The sequence below is a fragment of the Ranitomeya variabilis genome, chromosome 6 (assembly GCF_051348905.1).
Source record: "Ranitomeya variabilis isolate aRanVar5 chromosome 6, aRanVar5.hap1, whole genome shotgun sequence".
Classification (NCBI taxonomy): domain Eukaryota; kingdom Metazoa; phylum Chordata; class Amphibia; order Anura; family Dendrobatidae; genus Ranitomeya; species Ranitomeya variabilis.
In genome coordinates, this window is record NC_135237.1 from 501,921,294 (window position 1) to 501,941,522 (window position 20,229).

Below are 20,229 nucleotides of genomic sequence, written 5' to 3' on the forward strand. Positions count from 1 at the left end.
TCCCAACCTGCAGAAACTCCTCATCCTGCTGATACCCCAATACTGAGCCAGTGCTGCCATATGTGTCCCTATTACTGCACCTTTTGTGTGGGGATTTTCTTAATGCCCCTACCCATTCGCTACAGGGTCCAGTATAAACTCATCTCTCTTACCCACAAAGCCCTCCACAGTTGTGCACCGCCTTATATCTCCTCTCTCATCTCTGTCTATCGCCCTACACATGCCCTCCGTTCTACAAATGACCTAAGACGTTACATCCCCTGTAATCTGAACCTCACACCTCCATCTCCAAGACTTCTCTCGTGCTGCGCCAGCTCTCTGGAATGCACTTCCCCAGATGATCAGACTGATACCTAGCCCCGACCTATTAAAACGCGCTTTGAAAACCCATCTCTTCAAACAAGCCTACCACACCAACTACTCAGTAAACTAACTTCGCCCTGTTCCCTCCTTCCAAATATTACTCTGAATCTGCACCCTACTATTCATCTGTCTCCACACCCTCCATGCACATGATAACTGCACTTGATACTTGACTATTGCACTTACACACACGGGCTGATGACCGGATCATGCAGCTTTGTATGAAAATCCCTATGTATTATAATTGCCAGACCTGAAATAACAAGCACTTTTCACCTATTGTGTCCCCCCATTGCCTTGTGGATTGTAAGCTTGCGAGCAGGGACCTCACTCCTAATGTCGCTGTTTAAATTGTCTTAACTTGTATTCAATTTATTATCTGTACATGTCCCCACTTAATTGTAAAGTGCTGCGGAATATGTTGGCGCTATGTAAATAAAAAATTATTATTATTATTATTATTATTATTATTATATTATTAATGCCCCACGTAGTAATGCACAGTGTACTTTACAAAGTAAATGCCTCTTTTGCCCCTTGAGAAAACATTTATGGGTGTAAGTGCCCTAGAAAGTAGTGGACCCATTATACCCCTAGAAAGTAATAATGTCCCCTGTGTGCCCAATGCCCTGAGTGGCCCTATAACAATAATTTGTTTGTGTGCTCACTTAGCATTTAAAAAATGTCCTTTGAGTTCCTTCATCTACAGTAATAATGTCTTCTGAATCCCCACCATGTACATCTCCTCTATGCACAGTATAATGGGCTAACAGCTCAGCTATATACAATATAATGCTCCCATAGCACCCCTATACGCAGTATGATGGGCCCATGGTTCCCCTATACACAGTATAATGCCCCCATAGCACCCCTATACACAGTATGATGGGCCCATGGTTCCCCTATACACAGTATAATGCCCCCATAGCACCCCTATACACACTATGATGAGCCCACGGTTCCCCTATACACAGTATAGTACACTTCTCCCTCAAAACACAGTATAATGATCACCACTGTAGTCCTCACACTGTACAATGGACTCCACAATGTAAAATTGCCCTTTTGATGGACCCTTCAGTAGTCCCTACACTTTATGAGAGCCCCCACAGTAGCCCCCAAAATGGATAATGCCTCCCACATTAGCTGACACACTATATAATGGACAGCACAGTAGCACCAGAACAGTATAATGGCCCCCACAATTTGAGGATCCCCCACAGTAGTGCCTACAATGTATGATGGCCCCAGTCACAAGTTTTACTTCAAATAAAAAGCATCATATGCTCACCTAATCCAGGATTTTGATGATTCCACTGAGCATACACACAGGATAGTCAGAGGCTCAGCGCGGCATGATGATATCACTGTCCCGGGACTTTGGCCACTGCATCATCCTACCATTCTGTAGACCGCAGCCTTAAAGCGACCTGTGGTCTTCAGAACGAAGAGCGGTACTGCAGGGCGGTGGCTCCAGGTGGGCGACCGCACCCTCTGCCCACCCTTAGGTACGCTACTGTATTACCATGAGCTTAATGATTGGCTGCAGCGGTGCTGTGCACTGTACTCATGACATCACCATTGCATCTAGTAAACAGACAGTCCTGCAGTATTGGAACCAGGGAGGGTGAGTAACATCTGATTGGCCAAAACTTGAAAGTGCAAAATTCCCTTAAGCATTCAAACATTCTCCTTATCATACCCGCTCACATTAACGAGGCAAAAGATGAAACTTTGGACTCAGTTTGACCTGCTTAACTGTGGGGTTCATTTTTTTGTCATACTCAACAGCTTGACACCATTTCATCTTTTTGACTACTGTTACCCAATAAATTATGGGCCACTTTGAAAACAACCATGTGCTCTAGGATGTTGGCTACAATTGGCCCATGTGCGGTCCGCCGCGGACGAGGTCCGAGAACAGGAACGTCTGAACAAGTCTATAGTTAAGCTGTACAATTAATGTTCATGAAATCCAGTACTATAAAGCCTATCGGTGGCTTGTAAAAGTACAGTCAGTAAAATTAGATCCTGTGGCCTCACAAGTAGTACACTGATGATTATTATTCCAAATATGTCAACTCCTGCTGATAATATTATTTTTCATTTATTTTTTTTTAAATGAACAAGATGGATTACAAAATCTGATATGTCTGAATCTGAACCATAACCTCATTGAGAGTCTTCCTGCGGAAATTCAGAAGTAAGTACCGTAAGTTAGCTGGTCAGCATGTGAAAGTCAAAGTTTCTTACCTTTTGATATTCCTAGTGATTAGTTACTATATTTTAAGGCCTCCTTCACAGGGCCATGTTTCCAGTCCTTGTAGTTTTTTTTTTTTTTTTCACGAATACCACATGTACCCATTAGAACCAGTTGGGCTGCTCTTATATCCGAATTTTTACAAGGACCATGAGACATGTCCTTTTTTATGGCAGCATGAATGACGAGGGCCAGTACCAGTCTAAGAGTCCATGAAAAACAGCACACGGATGGTATTGTGTGCTCTACGTGTGCTGTATGTGAAGCCTTGTAATTGATTTCTTTTTATTTCAGTGATGACACATTGATGGTAAAAACAGACACATGAATGGAAAACATTAATAGCACCAGTACCAATTTTTCACTTATGTGATTATTCCCTTCACAACATTTGATGTACCTATACGTGGTCGGATAGGGATTCCTGATCGATTGCATATAGGTACGTCACGGTGATTGTGTGCAGCACAGAAGCTATGCCTTGTAATCACCACCTGGAGCTCGGCTTGCGTGATAGCCAAGCCACGGTTCTCACAGCTAGGACCAGTGCCTGCACCACCCCCGGCTGTTTGATTCCCTAAATCCTACGATCGATATTGATCGCAACATTTAGGAGGCTGGGAGAGGGAGGGGGCTCAAGATGATCCCTGAGTCCGCCAGATATGTCAAGCCTGTAAGACCTTGCTGAGAGATAGATAGATGATAGATAGACAGATTTCCGTGAGTTATATAATTATTGCCGTGCCTGTGTAGCTTACTGTACATGTATTAAGGAAATAAATACAGTAAATGTAAAAAATGATGTGGGCTCCCCCCATTTTTGATAACCAGCACAGGTAAAGTAGACAGCTGTGAGCTTATATTATCAGGCTGGGAAGGTCCATGGTTGTTGGGTATCACATTAGTTTCCCCAATTCTGGCGCTTTACGTCAGCTCTTCCTGATTGCCCTGGTACATTGGCAATCGAGGTGCTTATGTCAGCCATGATTTGTCAAAAATCACAGCTGGCATCAAGCTCTGGTGCTAGATAGAGGTGTGATGATAAAAAAAACACTCATAAAAATACTTTATTTGAATAAACACTCCCTCACACTTTCCCTGGTTCTCCAATCTATAAAAAAACATGCAGGTCAGCTGCATCCCACCTAATCCATATGAAAATCATAAAAGAGAGAAATTACAACAATACACTAATTGTTTTTTAAAAAAGGTTCCCACCCAGATCCAATGTAGTCCAGTGTTCCTCGAAAGAATAAAGTTGTCTAAGCGCTTAGAGCACACCAAGAATGGCATAAAATAGAAATAGAACAAATTCTTGACCTGCTGTTGATTAGTTCATTCTGCCTCCCAAAGATTGTAGTAAGGCTTGGCTCACATTTATTCGGCGCTCTACGCTGAGTGCTTACATCCAGGTTTCCATGTAAATCTCCAAAATACGTGATTCAGATGGAAACTCCTGCAGAAGATTCCCTATAATGAGGCAGATGGAAGCACTGTGGACACTGTCTGGCCTATGATCTGGCGATGTACGTCTTTTTAAACATACTTAAAATTACGGTCCACCACAGTTTTGTGCACCTCTGAAAAGAAGGAGACCACTGAACAGAGGCCAGACGCAGTAACTTTGCTGCCTCATTAATTATAGTGAAAGGATCTGTCAGGGCTAGTGATGGGCGAACCCCTGGATGTTTGGGTCCAGCGGGTTCAACTTCATGACAGTGTGGGAAACACTGTTTCTGATCGGCTGTAAGATCATTACCACTGGTCAGGGAGCTGTGGTTCCCATGCTGTGAGAGGACAGCGTGAACCACCAGCTGGGTCCAGAGGTAAAAAGTTGCTCCAGTCACAGGCATCTGCTGATGGGAATACTACTTCAATTAGCCTACACCTTCTGTCGCTGATAATATAGAGAGCAGGCGGTGGCTGGTGGGAGTATTCATCAGCCAGTGCCTGCGCTATAAAATAAATAAAATGATGTGAGGTCTCAGCTTTATCATGACTGGTTATCAACAATATTTAAAATTATTTAAATAAATATTAATTAAAAAAACAGCATTGGGACCTCCCGATTTTTGATGACAAGTCAAGCTAAAGCAGACATCTAGGCGGTGTTATTCTCAGGCTCGTAGAGGCCATGGATATTGCCTCCCCCCAGCCTAAAAATAGCAGCCCTCATCCGCCTCAAAAAAGCCGCATCTGGCGCTTTGCACTGTGGTGATGGCAAGTGGGCTAATATTTGTGGAGTTGATGCCACCTTTGTATTGTCAGGTGACATCAAGCCCACAAATTAGTATCCATTACAAATACCATTTTCATATTGTACATAAACATATAGCCAGAATAAAGTCCTTTATGTGAAATAAAAATACACACAATTTTACTTTATTTAAAAATAAAAAACAAAGTTATACTCACCTTATGCCCATTCCATTGAAGCCCTCGTCCCCTGTGAAAAAAATAATAATAAACAACAATAATACTCACCTAATGCCCCTTCCATTGTCTCCTGGGAAAAAACAAAATTAACAAACAACCATATCCCTCACATGTCCGACATACTGTCCGATGCTGTAATCCATGTCTGCGATAAGTAGTTTTCAACCTGGATAATGCCAAGATGCTACCGTCCAGTATGAAAACAATGAGAGAACGAGCTGCTGTGAGCTCACCATCCGTGACTAGCGGTGATGTCATCGAGGTTACCGCAGATCACTGAGTTGCGTTTCCAGCTCACTTCACTGAAGGGCCGATGAACTGCCGTGACATCAGTGAGATAACCACTAGTACTGTGAGAAAAAGTCTCACAGTGCAGCTCTGAGCTCAATGAGTTCACCATGAGAAAATTCTTACGGTGAACAGTGATGAACTGCCTGAGCTTGGCGCTACATCAAGAGACTTTTTCTCACTATGCTAGCAGTGATCTCACTGAGGTCACCGCAGTTCATTGGCCCGACTCACAGTAAAGTGAGCTCGGAATGCAACTCAGTGACCTGTGGTAATCTCGATGTTACCGCTAGTCACGCAGCAGCTCATTCTCCCATGGTTTTCAGCCTTGGCGGTCTCGCCTTGGCACCGTCCAGATTGAAAACCACTTATCGCAGACATGGATTACGTTGTTTGTTATTTTTGTTTTTTACAGGAGACCAGGGCTTCAATGGAATGGGTGTTAGGTGAGTATTATTGTTTATGATTTTCTGTTTTTTTACAGGGGACGAAAGCTTCATTGGAATGGGCATAAGAAGGGCATAAAATGAGTGTAAATTTCTTTGTTATTTTTGAATAAATTTGTAAAACAGGGTGTGAATTTTTATTTCAAATACAGGACTTTATTCTTGCTTTGTGTTTATTTGCAATATGACTATGGGATTAGTAACAGATAGGCGTCTTATAGACACCTCTCCATTACTAACCCTTGGGCTTGATGTTATCTAAAAATACAAAGGTGACATCAACCCCACAGATGTTACCCCACTTGCCAGCGCCACAGGACAAGTGGAAAGAGCCGGGAAAAGCGCCAGAATTGGCACATTTAATAGATGTGAATTTTCAAGGGTTGCTGCGGGCTGCTATTTTTTTACTGGGGGGCAATGTCCATGGCCCCATACCAGCCTGAGAATACCAGCACCCAGCTGTCTGCTTAACTTAGCTGGTTGTCAAAAATGAGGAGGACCCGACCCTGTGTTTTTTTTTTAAATTAAATATATTTTTAAAAAAGCGGCCTGGGGACCCCTCTATTCTTGATAACCAGCCATGATAAATCTGAAAACTGAGGGTTACAGCCCGCAGCTGTCAGTTTTATATGCTGATTATCAAAAATTAAGGGGAACCCATGCCATTTAAAAAAAAAAAAAGTATTTATAGTGCAGGTGCTGGCTGATGGATACTCCCATTAGCCGCCGCCTACTCTTGCTGTTATCAGCTGACACCTGTGACCAGAGGTAAACTTTTTACCTCCGGTCATAGCTGCTGGCTCACACGGCCAACTGACCTCGTGGGAACAGCAGTGCTCTTATCACTGATCAGAGTTGCCGGTGTTCGGGTGCCGAATCGAAACAGTAACACGCAATTCCTGGAGAATTCCGTGCCCAAACTGTAGGTGTTCGGTACGGACCCCAAACTTTAAAGTTCAGGTTCACGCATCTCTAGTCAGGGCTTTCATCTGAATCACGTTAATTGGAGATTTCTATGGAAACTCTGATGTAAATGCTCAACGTAGAGTGCAGGATAAATGTGATCACAAATATTTTGTAAAATGTTCTTAACAAAAGCCTCAACTCAGTTCACAAAAAAACAAGTCCCCACTAAGGTCCATCATCTGCTAATGAAAATATAGGGGGTTTCCACATTACTGGTAGCACAAAGGCTCTGGAAAAGTGAAATGGCTCCTCACCCCCCAAAAGAAATTAAGGGAATTCTGCGCTTAATCCAAATGTCCTCCCTACAGTGGGCCTAAACCACATATTTGACATTTGTGTAGTGATGAGAGCCTGCTTAATTTATGGGTGCATGTCTCTAGAAGAACGAGGTGGGCATATTGTATGGGCACTACAACGTACTGGGTACTACAACGGCAGTATGCAATTTTCACTCAACAACATTCAGTGATGTTCAGTGTTCTGGATGTTTCTGTGCTCTGTAGTCCACAAAATATTCTAGGAAATCTGTGCTCCAGGAGGCAAATAGCACAGCGTCCATCCCGAGTATCGCCATGTGGCTAAGCAATACTGTACAGCCACATATGGGGTATTCCCACATTCACCAGAAATTTTGGTGCCATTTTTACCCATCTCCCAGTGTGAAAATGTAAAATCTGAGGCTAAAACAAAATTTTTGTGGTAAAAATGTAATTATTTTTTCTTCTCTGCCCAATGATATAAAATTCTTTAAGGCACAAAAATAAAAATAGTCTGGGTGAAATGGTGAATGAGGATGAGGAAAAAGCCAATACGCTAAATGACTTTTTTTCAATCAGTATTTACACAAGAAAATCCCATGGCAGCCAATATGATCAGTGATAACAAAAATTCCCCATTAAATGTCACCTGCTGAACCCAGCAGGAAGTACGGCGGTGTCTAAAAATCACTAAAATTGACAAATCTCTGGGCCCGGATGGGATACACCCCTGAGTACTGCAGGAATTAAGTACTGTCATAGATAGACCATTATTTTTAATCTTTAAAGATTCCATAATAATAGGGTCTGTACCACAGGACTGGCGTATAGCAAATGTGGTGCCAATATTCAAAAAGGGGACAAAAACTGAACTCGGTAATTATAGGCCAGTAAGCTTAACCTCTACTGTGGGTAAAATCCTGGAGGGCATTCTAAGGGATATTATACTGGAGTATCTGGAGAGGAATAACCTCATGACCCAGTATCAGCACGGGTTTACTAGGGACCGTTCATGTCAGACTAATTTGATCAGCTTCTATGAAGAGGTAAGTTCCGGACTGGACCAAGGGAACCCAGTGGATGTAGTGTATATGGACTTTTCAAAAGCTTTTGATACGGTGCCACACACAAGGTTGATACATAAAATGAGAATAATGGGGATAGGGGAAAATATGTGTAAGTGGGTTAAGAGCTGGCTCAGGGATAGGAAACAAAGGGTGGTTATTAATGGAGCACACTCGGACTGGGTAGCGGTTAGCAGTGGGGTACCACAGGGGTCAGTATTGGGCTCTCTGCTTTTTAACATATTTATTAATGACTGAAGAAACCAGATTGTATCTTAATTTCCCAGACAACCATGTTTTTGTAAAGCAAAAAGAACTTATTTTTTATCTGTATATTGGCTTGTGAATTTAAGTGTTTATGTCTGGTGGGTCAAGAAGACAGACTTGCCAACTGATATACTATCTAACATACTGTGTAAGTCTGTAATAGTGACTGTACAAAGGGTGTGTTAAGCTTTGTCTATTGATGTGTGCTGATATGCTAATGGTGCTACCTTGATCCCATCACCATTGTTTACCTTATCTTGATGTTGGACTGAAGGACCCTGGATAATTCTAAAAATAGCTTACATGCCTTGGGTATAAAAAGACTCAGAGATCACATCCTGGGAGACTGAAGTAACACAGAGCTACCAGCCGGACATTCTGCAAACCACCTAACAGACAAGAGAAAGGACTGCAGCCAATTCATCATGGCACCATCACGAGGGACACTGATCTATGATTCTATAGGAAACAACCTAGGGGTTTTCGGCTCCGGTTGGAAGGACACATCTGATCCAGTGACCATCTCTGAACCATGGATATGTTTGGAGAAAGCCAGGTTTGGGACCCGCTGGTCGCCTGGTTCCATAGAGATGGTCAGATAAGCAAAGTGGTGACTCTCTTGTCAACTGGCTTTGGACCTTGTATGGACTCTATGGACAGTTCTTGGTCATCTCCCTACCCTTGTCATTACCTCTTCTCTGTGTGTGTATCACAGGTGGAATAGCGACCCTGGGAGCTCTGACATCATGTCAACTGGCTTTTGACCTTGTACTGACCCTATGGACTGTTCTGTCATCTTCCCACTCTTGTCGAAATCTCTTCTCTGTGTGTATATCACAGGTGGAATAGCGACCCTGGAAGCTCTGATATAACATCTACCATTATCTCGGCGAGTCAGCGGAAGGGTGAGGCCCTGTAATGTGCACCATCTTGGGGTAATTGCTGAGATTGTTCTGTTTGCTATTGTGTGTTGTGGTTCAATAAAGTACTGCCACACTGTTTTACCTTAACCCTGTGTTGTCTGTGTAGTGTATTGCCCACCGGGAGATAGAGCGGGCGTTCAGTGGTATGAGCCCTGGTCCATGCAGTCTTGCTAAAGACAGCCGGGCCAGCGGACGAGAGCACCCACTGACCCCGTTTCTCCACAATTACCTTGTAGGGGGCATACAGAGCAGAATTTCAATATTTGCAGATGACACTAAACTCTGCAGGGTAATCAATACAGAGGAGGACAATTTTATATTACAGGATGATTTATGTAAACTAGAAGCTTGGGCTGATAAATGGCAAATGAGCTTTAATGTGGATAAATGTAAGGTCATGCACTTGGGTAGAAGTAATAAGATGTATAACTATGTGCTTAATTGTAAAACACTGGGCAAAACTGTAAATGAAAAAGACCTGGGTGTATGGGTGGATGACAAACTCATATTCAGTGGCCAGTGTCAGGCAGCTGCTACAAAGGCAAATAAAATAATGGGATGCATTAAAAGAGGCATAGATGCTCATGAGGAGAACATAATTCTACCTCTATACAAGTCACTAGTTCGACCACACTTAGAATACTGTGCACAGTTCTGGTCTCCGGTGTATAAGAAAGACATAGCTGAACTGGAGCGGGTGCAGAGAAGAGCGACCAAGGTTATTAGAGGACTGGGGGGGTCTGCAATACCAAGATAGGTTATTACACTTGGGGCTATTTAGTTTGGAAAAACGAAGGCTAAGGGGTGATCTTATGTTAATGTATAAATAAATATATGAGGGGACAGTACAAAGACCTTTCTGATGATCTTTTTAATCATGGACCTGAGACAGGGACAAGGGGGCATCCTCTACGTCTGGAGGAAAGAAGGTTTAGGCATAATAACAGACGCGGATTCTTTACTGTAAGAGCAGTGAGACTATGGAACTCTCTGCCGTATGATGTTGTAATGAGTGATTCATTAATTAAATTTAAGAGGGGATTGGATACCTTTCTGGAAAAGTATAATGTTACAGGGTATATACACTAGATTCCTAGATAGGGCGTTGATCCAGGGAACTAGTCTGATTGCCGTATGTGGAGTCAGGAAGGAATTTTTTTTCCCCAATGTGGAGCTTACTCTTTGCTACATGTTTTTTTTTTGCCTTCCTCTGGATCAACATGTTAGGGCATGTTAGGTTAGGCTATGGGTTGAACTAGATGGACTTAATGTCTTCCTTCAACCTTAATAACTATGTTACTATGTTACATGTGGTGTCAACAGGGCCAGCGTCAGCACCCGGGCAAGTGCCGGGGCCTTGAGCAGGCTGGGGGCCCACTCGCCGTCGCGGACACTGGCGCGCTATAGTGCCGGCCCCCGCGAGTGGACAGCCGCCTGCTCCGGGCCCCGGCACTTGTGATACTTACCTCTCCCAGTTCCAGCGCTGCAGCGTCTTACATCCTGTGACTGTAACGTTCAGGTCAGAGGGCGCGATGACGTCACCAGTGCGCGCCCTCTGCCTGAGCAGTCGCAGCACAGAGAGCAGGAAGACGTAGACAGTGAGGAGTCCAGAGCAGAGCAGCGACAAGCAACGAGAGGTGAGTATTTCATTTTTTTTTTAAATATTTGGAGCAATATATGGGGACCATCAGAAGGGGCCCATATATGGAGCATTATATGGGGCTAATTCTATATGGAGTATCTTATGGAGCCAACAATATAAGGAGCATCTTATGGGGCCAATTCTATAGGGAGCATTATATGGGGCCAATTTAATATGGAGCAGTATATGGGGCCAATAATATATGAAGCATCTTATGGGACTAACTTTATATGGATCATTTTATATGGCCAATTATATACGGAGCTTTATATGCGGCCCATTATACATGGACCATCTTATGGGGCCAATTATTTTTGGAGCATTATATGGGACCCATTCTGTAAGGAGTATTATATGGGGCCAATTCTGTATGGAGCATCATATGGGGCCCATTCTGTATGGAGCAATACATGGGACTCAGTATACTGTATGGGGCCCATCATATACTGTATGGAGAATTATATGTGGCTCACTATACTGTATGGAGCATTATATGGGGTCAATTCCATATGGAGCAATATATGCGGCTCATTCTGTATGGAGCACTCTGTGGTGCCCATTATACTGTATGGAACATTATATGAGGCTCATTATTCTGTACGGAGCATAATATTGGGCTCATTATTCTGTTTGGAGGAATATGGGGCTCATTATTCTGTATAGAGGACTATGTGGTGCCAATTGTACTGTATGGAGCACTATATGGATCCATTATACTGTATGGGGCAATATATGGGGCTCATTATTCTGTTTGGAGCAATATATGGGGCTCATTATTCTGTATAGAGGACTATACTGTCTGGTTTCTGAGCTAATGTAGAATGTACAATAGATATCACTCATGTAATGTAAGAAGTAAGTGAAATCTTTGGCATTGTACTATACCTATATTTCTCTGCCATATCCGTGCATTATGAATTGTGGTATGTGTTAAAGGGGCCCACCGCGACTCTTTCGCCCAGGGCCCATGAAAACCTGGAGCCGGCCCTGGTTGTCAACATGCTCATTGTACCCCTAGATGAATTCATTGGGGGTGTAGTTTGTAAAATGTGGTCATTTATGGGGTTTCTGCTGTTGTGGCACCTCAGGTGCTCTGCCCATGTGACATGGCACCCTCAAACCATTCTAGCAAAATCTGAACTCCAGTATGGCGCTTCTGAGCTTTGCACTGTGCCTCAGTAGTTTTTGACCACATATGGTGTATTTTCGTACTCAGGAGAAATTGTGTAACAAATTGTATTGTTCAATTTCTCCTATCATCCCTTTCAAAAATTAAAAACTTGGGACCAAAGCATCATTTTAGTGGAAGAAATGCTAATTTTCCATTGATTCAGCCCAATGTTATACAATTCTGGGAATTGCCTAAGGCTTTCAAAATGCTCACTACACCCCTAGATGAATTCCTCAAGAGGTGTAGTTTCCAAAATGGGATCGCTTGTGGGGGTTTCTGCTGTTATGGCATGTCAGGGGCTCTTAAAACGTGACATGGCATCCGCAATGTATTCTAGCAAAAATTGCGCTCCAGCATTCAATTGCGCTCCTGCCATGCACCCAAACAACACCATATACGGGGTATAATGTACTCAGGAGAAATGACACAACAAACTGTATGGTCCATTTTCTTCTGTTATCCTTGTGAAAATTAAAATTTGGGGCCGAAGCATTTTTGCAGGAAAAATGTTTTTCATTTTCACAGCTCAACGTTATAAAATTCTGTGAAACCTCTGTGGGTCTAAGTTGCTCACAACACATCTAGATAAGTTCTTTGAGGAATGTAATTTCCAAAATGGGGTCACTTGTGCGGGATTTCCACTGTTTACGTACATCAGGGGCTTTGCAAACACGACTTGGCATCCACTATCTATTCCAGTCAATTTTGCACTCCAAAAGCCAATTTGCGGTACTTCCCTTCCGAGCCCTACCATGTGTCCAAACAGTAGTTTTCCACCACATGTGGGGTATCAGTGCACTCAGGAGAACAGGAAAAATTTTGCAACAAACTGTATGGTCTATTTTTTTCTTGTTACCCATTTGAAAATGCCAAATTAGGGGTGAAAGCAGCTTTTTCTGAGGAAAAAGTAAATTTTTCATTTGTTTTCTCTCCCATTGTTTTAATTTGTGTGAAGCACCTGAAGGGTTAATAAACTTCTTCAATGTGGTTTTGAGCACTTTGAGGGGTGCAGTTTTTAAAATGGTGTCACTTTTGGGTATTTTTTGTCATATATGCCCCCAAAGTCACTTCAAATGTGATGTGATTTGTGTTGGAAAAATGAGAAATTGCTGGTCAACTTTGAATCGGTAGAAGTTCTTTAAAAAAAAAATTATGTTTAAAAAATGATTCTGATGTAAAGTAGATATGTGGTAAATGTTATTTATGATCTATTTTGTGTGATATAAGTTTAAGGGCATAAAAATTGAAAAGTTGTAAAGTTGAAAGTTGAAAAGTTGGACAATTGCAACATTTTCACTAAAACTCCAATATTTTAACAAATAAATGCAAAAATATTGATCTAAATTTACCACTACCATAAAGTACAATGTATCACAAAAAAAAGTGGTAGAACAACTGGGACACGTTGAAGCATTCCAGAGTTATTAGCAAATAAATAATAATAATAACAACAGGATGCCTCTAGTAGTCACCTACAATCCAACTCTAGAGGTGCTAAGGGGAGCTGCACAGAAATTACAACCTTTACTACAAAAACATGCCCGCTTACAATTCATTTTTCCAGACCCCCCACTACTGTGTTTTAGGCAGCCCCCAAATCTAAGAAGTATCATTGTCAGAAGCTCTTTGTCCTCTCCAACAGCTGCAGGAACCTTTCTTTGCAACCAGAAAAAATGTAAAACTTGTCCATTTATAATGACCACGGACAAGATAAAGATCCCCAATTCACATCAGGACTACAAGATGCCAGGCACTTTCAGCTGCATCACATCTAATGGTATACCGTATTTTTCGGACCATAAGACGCACCCCAAATTTGGGGTGAAAATTGCAGAAAAAAAGATTTTTTTATAAGATGGGGGTCCGTCTTATTGTCCGAATTTACAGTATCTTACCTGAGTGCTGGCGGTGGCAGAGCAGGGTCACAGGAGGCATGGTGTCGGCAGAGGTGCGGTGTTGCGGAGGGCGATATGGCGTGCACCTGAGCAGGGTCCCTTCCTGTTTAGGTTTGCAACGCCACGACCTGGTGTCCATGGGGGGTTGCAGCAGTGCTGTGGCGGCGGAAGAGGTGCAGAGATGATGAGGCGCAATGAGCGGTATGGCCTGAGCAGGGTCCCTTCCAAAGGTGAGGTGACGCAGCGGCCCGGTATCCAAGGTAAGCAGCAGAGTCGGGTGAATCATGGCTTTATCGGTGGCGGCGGCCATCTTCCTGAGGCCGCGCGTGCTCAGATGAAGTGCTCTGCTTCCCGGGGCTTCAGGAAAATGGCCGCGGGAGGCCACGCGTGCGCAGATGGAGATCGTGGCGGCCATTTTCCTGAAGCCAAGTTCGCAGATTTAGATCTTGGCTTCAATAAGACAATAAGAGAAAAAAGAATGGATCTACCTGTGGTAATACACTTTTTGTATCCCAGATCATAGTACCATGGACATGAGATTACTTATATTAAAAGGTAAGATATATATCTTTGTACCGTGTTAGCCAGTAGATAGAATAATATTTGGAATTGAGACTCCTCAGTGGTTGATACCTTTTAATGGCTAACTGAAAAGATGGTAACAAATTGCAAGCTTTCGAGACTACTCAGGCCTCTTCATCAGGCATAGACTAATACAACATCTGAAGAATCACATAGGACTTTCAATTCTAAATATTTTTCTAGCAAATAAAGTGACACTGGTCAGAATTGTAAAATTTGGCCTGCCCATGAAGGTGAAAATAGGCTTTAATAGGGATTAAAAATAAGTAAATGGAAAAATCTGGGGAGCAGCAGGAATAAAGTCCTCTTGAGGCCTCCTTCACACACCTGTATTTAAAGGCCTTATTATTTAATCTTAACGTTAGGACAAATAGATGTTATCTCAGGAGGGGGCCCACTGAGTATACCAAAATCAGTGCGGGTGAAATGTAGGATTATTTTTTAAACTGATAGTCAGGGGCAGACTGGGCCAGGTGGCAAAGATGCAAATGCCCCCCGGGCTGCTCCCCCAGCAGCTGCTCAGGGCCGGCCGCCTGGTGGTGGCTGTACAGCCGCACATCAAATTGTGCGCGGCCGTGTGCACTGCACTGTGACGCGGCCGCTGCACTGTGAAGCGGCCGGCAGTAGTCACAGTCGGCGCACATGTCCACGCCGGGTCTGGGAGCTGTGTGCGCGGCTGTCAGCTTGACGGCTGCACAGTTCCTGCTCCTTCCATGATATCTCTCTATGCTTCCGGGTCAGGTGTCAGGCGTGTGCGATGACGTCATCGCGCACGCGCCGACATGTCCCAACCAGGACGCTAGAAGCAGAGAGGCGCTGCAGGGGAGTGGTGATGTAAGTATAAAAAAAACTTTTTTTTTAATTAAATGGTGGGTAACTGCAAATGAAGAAGTGGGGAGGGGTGAAAGGAGGACTGCACATGATGGAATTTGGGCGTTAAAGGAGGGGCTGCACATGATGGAATTTGGGGGGTTAAAGGAGGCTGCACATGATGGAATTTGGGGGTTAAAGGAGGCTGCACATGATGGAATTTGGGGGTTAAAGGAGGCTGCACATGATGGAATTTTGGGGGTAAAGGAGTCTGCACATGATGGAATTTGGGGGGTTAAAGGAGAATGCACATGATGGAATTTGGGGGGTTAAAGGAGGTTGAACATTATGGAATTTGGGGGTTATGGAGACTGCACATGATGAAGGGGAGTGGGGCCGCACATGATGGAATTTGGGGGTTAAAGGAGGCTGCACATGATGAGGGGAGTGGGACCGCACATGATGGAATTTGGGGGTTAAGGAGACTGCACATGATGAAGGGAATTGGGGCCAAACATGATGGAATTTGGGGGTTAAGGAGAATGCACATGATGAAGGGGAGTGGGGCCGCACATGATGGAATTTGGGGGTTAAGGAGGACTGCACATGATGAAGGGAATTGGGGCCAAACATGATGGAATTTGGGGGTTAAGGAGAATGCACATGATGAAGGGAAGTGGGGCTGCACGTGATGGAGTTTGGGGGTTAAAGGAGGCTGCACATGATGAAGGGTAGTGGGGCCGCACATGATGGAATTTGGGGTTAAAGGAGGCTGCACATGATGAAGGGGGAGTGGGGCCGCACATGATGGAGTTTGGGGGTTAAGGAGACTGCACATGATGAGGTGAGTGGGGCCGCACATGATGGAATTTGGGGGTTAAGGAGGACTGCACATGATGAAGGAGGAGTTGGGCTGCACATGATGAAGTGGGGGAGTTGGGCTGCACATGATGAAGTGGGAGTAAGGGGGACTGCACATGAAGTGGGAGGTAAGGGGGACTGTACATGAAGGGGGACTCGTAAACTTGCAATCTATGAGGTTGCATAATAACCAATTATATATTGATTGTGGGTGGACCTCTGTATTCAGATGTGTAGTGTAGAAGAAAGGGAAAAAGTGGGGAATGTGCTCTGGAAGCGGTGCTCTAGGTAACTGTGTTATTTTATGCAGAGGCGAGTCCTGGCTGGAAGAAGTGACGGCAGTCTGTGCTGCATGAATGAGAAAAGCAAAGATGAAGGACTTCAGCTAGAGACATCACTGGTGAGTCAGTGTATTACCTGTACACTGACACTATACACTGTATACTATGTACAGCGCTCCTGTGTATAATGTCACTGGCAGTGGTGATCACTGTATCTCCTGTACACTGGCACTTTTTACAGAGCTCCTGTGTATAATGTCACTGGTGATCCCTGTATTACCTGTACACTGACACTATATACAGAGCTCCTGTGTATAATGTCACCAGTGATCACTGTATTACCTGTACACTGACAGTAAATACAGAGTTCCTGTATACAATAGCACTTAGTATTGTGGGTTTTTTTTTAATTAATGATCAGTATTGTAGTATTCAGTCACTATGTGGTGGTAATATGTGGTCTGGTCATGGTGTGGCAGTATTTGTTCATTGTATGTGGTATTATTGGTCATGTGGTGGTAATATGTGGTCTGGACATGGTGCGTTGGTATTTGTTTAGTGATGAGTGAATATACTCGTTACTCGAGATTTCCCAAGCACGCTCGGGCGTCCTCCGAGTATTTTTTAGTGCTCGGAGATTTAGTTTTCAGCTCCGCAGCTGAATGATTTACACCTGTTAGCCAGCAAAAGTACATGTGGGGATTCCCTAGCAACCAGGCAACCCCCACATGTACTTATGCTGGCTAACAGATGTAAATCATTCAGCTGCGGCGCTGAAAACTAAATCTCCGAGCACTAAAAAATACTCGGAGGACACCCGAGCGTGCTCGAGAAATCTCGAGTAACGAGTATATTCGCTCATAACTATATTTGTTCCTTGTAAGTGGTATTATTCAGTGACTATGTGGTGGTAATATGTGGTCTGGTCATGGTGTGGCGGTATTTGTTTCTTGTATGTGGTATTATTCGGTCACTGTGGTGGTAATGTGTGGTCTGGTCATGGTGTGATGATATTTGTCCCTTGTACTGTATGTGGTATTTATGATTGTTTAAAACAAAATGTAAATGTATGTCACTCATTCCCTTAAAGAAAAATCCATAAAAATATATTTATTTTTAATAGTTTAGAGTAGAGTAGGGCCCGGCCGAAAGAGTCTACTGTGTCATGGTGTCAACTTAAAAACTCTTTTGGTCAGAAAAAAAGCTGCTGGCTATTAATGTGATCTGGTGTTTGATGGGAACTGTTAATATGTGATCGGTGAGGATGTGGTGGAGAAGTTGAGTTTTTCCAAGAATGAGCAGTGGGACAGTGGAGCTGGGGTGGAGCCTGGCGGAGTCTCAAGGGAACCCGGAAATGTTGCCAGTATGGGGCCCCGAAATTCCTAGTGGAAACCCTGGCCTGTCTCATAAGCTGCAGACCGCAGCTTCCTGAGACTTCAGTGTGCTGACGCAGGCGGGGCGATGACATTATTGCCTCATGCCGCTCTGTGGACCGGAAGAGAAAAATATGGGGGAGAACTGGGGCCATCCTACTATATATATGGGGAGAACTGGGGTCATCATTCTAGATATTTAGGGAGAACTGGGGCCATCATTATATATATATATATATATATATATATATATATATATATATATATATATGCAACTTGTGCCATCGTCCTATATTTATGGTGGGAACTGGGGCCATCGCACTACATATACTATATATGTGGGGCTGTGGGGACCATCATACTATATATGTGGGGCAGTGGGATACCTTCATACTATATATATCATCATACATCATATGGGGCTGTGGGGCCACCATATTCCATATAGGGGGCTGTAGGGACATGATACTATATATAGACGGGATGCGGGATCATCATACTATCTATAGGAAGCTGTGAGGTACATAATATCGCAATTAGAGAGCTGTAGGGGACCATCATACTGTATATAGGGGGTTTTGGTGACATACAATTTGTGGGGAGCTATAGTATATATAGGAAACTTTAAAGCCTCATACTATATATAGGAGGCAGTTGGAACATCATATTGTATATAGGGGGCTATGTAGCCATTTTACTATATATAGGGAGTTTTGGGGTCCTCAATGTATAATAAAGGGGCATTGGGGGCTGTAGGACCATCATTCTGTATTTACAGAGCTGTGTGGGTGCTCAGAGGACATCTCTGTAGTAAGCTCTGTTCTGCTCCCATATCTCTGCAGTAAGCTCCGCTCTGCTCCCATATCTCTGCAGTAAGCTCCGCTCTGCTCCCATATCTCTGTAGTAAGCTTGGTTCTGCTCCCTTATCTCTGTAGTAAGCTCTGTTTTGCTCCCATACCGCTGTAGTAAGCTCCGTTCAGCTCCCATATTTCTGTAGTAAGCTCTGTTTTGCTCCCATATCTCTGTAGTAAGCTCTGTTTTGCTCCCATTTCTCTGTAGTAAGCTCAGTTCTGCTCCCTTATCTCTGTAGTAAGCTCTGTTTTGCTCCCATACCGCTGTAGTAAGCTCCATTCAGCTCCCATATTTCTGTAGTAAGCTCTGTTTTGCTCCCATATCTCTGTAGTAAGCTCTGTTTTGCTCCCATTTCTCTGTAGTAAGCTTGGTTCTGCTCCCTTATCTCTGTAGTAAGCTCTGTTTTGCTCCCATACCGCTGTAGTAAGCTCCGTTCAGCTCCCATATTTCTGTAGTAAGCTCTGTTTTGCTCCCATATCTCTGTAGTAAGCTCTGTTTTGCTCCCATTTCTCTGTAGTAAGCTCGGTTCTGCTCCCTTATCTCTGTAGTAAGCTCTGTTTTGCTCCCATACCGCTGTAGTAAGCTCCGTTCAGCTCCCATATTTCTGTAGTAAGCTCTGTTTTGCTCCCATATCTCTGTAGTAAGCTCGGTTCTGCTCCCATATCTCTGTAGTAAGCTCGGTTCTGCTCCCATATCTCTGTAGTAAGCTTGGTTCTCCCATATCTCTGTAGTAAGCTCCGTTCTGCTCCCATATCTCTGTAGTAAGCTCTGTTTTGTTCCCATATCTCTGTAGTAAGCTCCATTCTGCTTCCATATTTCTGTAGTAAGCTCTGTTTTGCTCCCATATCTCTGTAGTAAGCTCTGTTCTGCTCCCATATCTCCGGAGTAAGCTCGGTTCTGCTCCCATATCTCTGTAGTAAGCTCAGTTCTGCTCCCATATCTCCGGAGTAAGCTCGGTTCTGCTCCCATATCTCTGTAGTAAGCTCAGTTCTGCTCCCATATCTCTGGAGTAAGCTCGGTTCTGCTCCCATATCTCAGTAGTAAGCTCGGTTCTGCTCCCATATCTCCAGAGTAAGCTCGTTTCTGCTCTCATATCTCCGGAGTAAGCTCGTTTCTGCTCCCATATCTCTGTAGTAAGCTCAGTTCTGCTCCCATATCTCTGGAGTAAGCTTGGTTCTGCTCCCATATCTCAGTAGTAAGCTCGGTTCTGCTCTCATATCTCCGGAGTAAGCTCGGTTCTGCTCCCATATCTCTGGAGTAAGCTTGGTTCTGCTACCATATCTATGCAGCAAGCACCGTTCTGTTCCAATATCTATGAACCAGCCTGTTTTTAAAGCCTGTTATCTCTGCTACTTTTATGCAATGGCCAGAGATTATTAGGGAAAAGGAGGGCCACCGCAACTGAAGGGCCACTGCCTTGTGATTGCCCCCCAGGCTGAAAAATGCCAGCCAGCCCCTGCTGATAGTACATGGCGAGCAGCTCTTCATTTTT

At 43.7% G+C, this 20,229-nt stretch overlaps 1 protein-coding gene across 2 annotated transcripts in view; it reads left to right on the forward strand.

The window, feature by feature from the left end:
- LRRC69 (leucine rich repeat containing 69) overlaps positions 1–20,229 on the forward strand; it is a 50,158-nt gene that overhangs the window by 5,481 nt on the left and 24,448 nt on the right. For both annotated transcript variants that reach the window (XM_077270826.1, XM_077270827.1), the window contains exon 3: positions 2,494–2,566. In XM_077270826.1, coding sequence (XP_077126941.1) covers positions 2,494–2,566 — 73 coding nt within the window. The remainder of the gene's footprint in view (positions 1–2,493; positions 2,567–20,229) is intronic.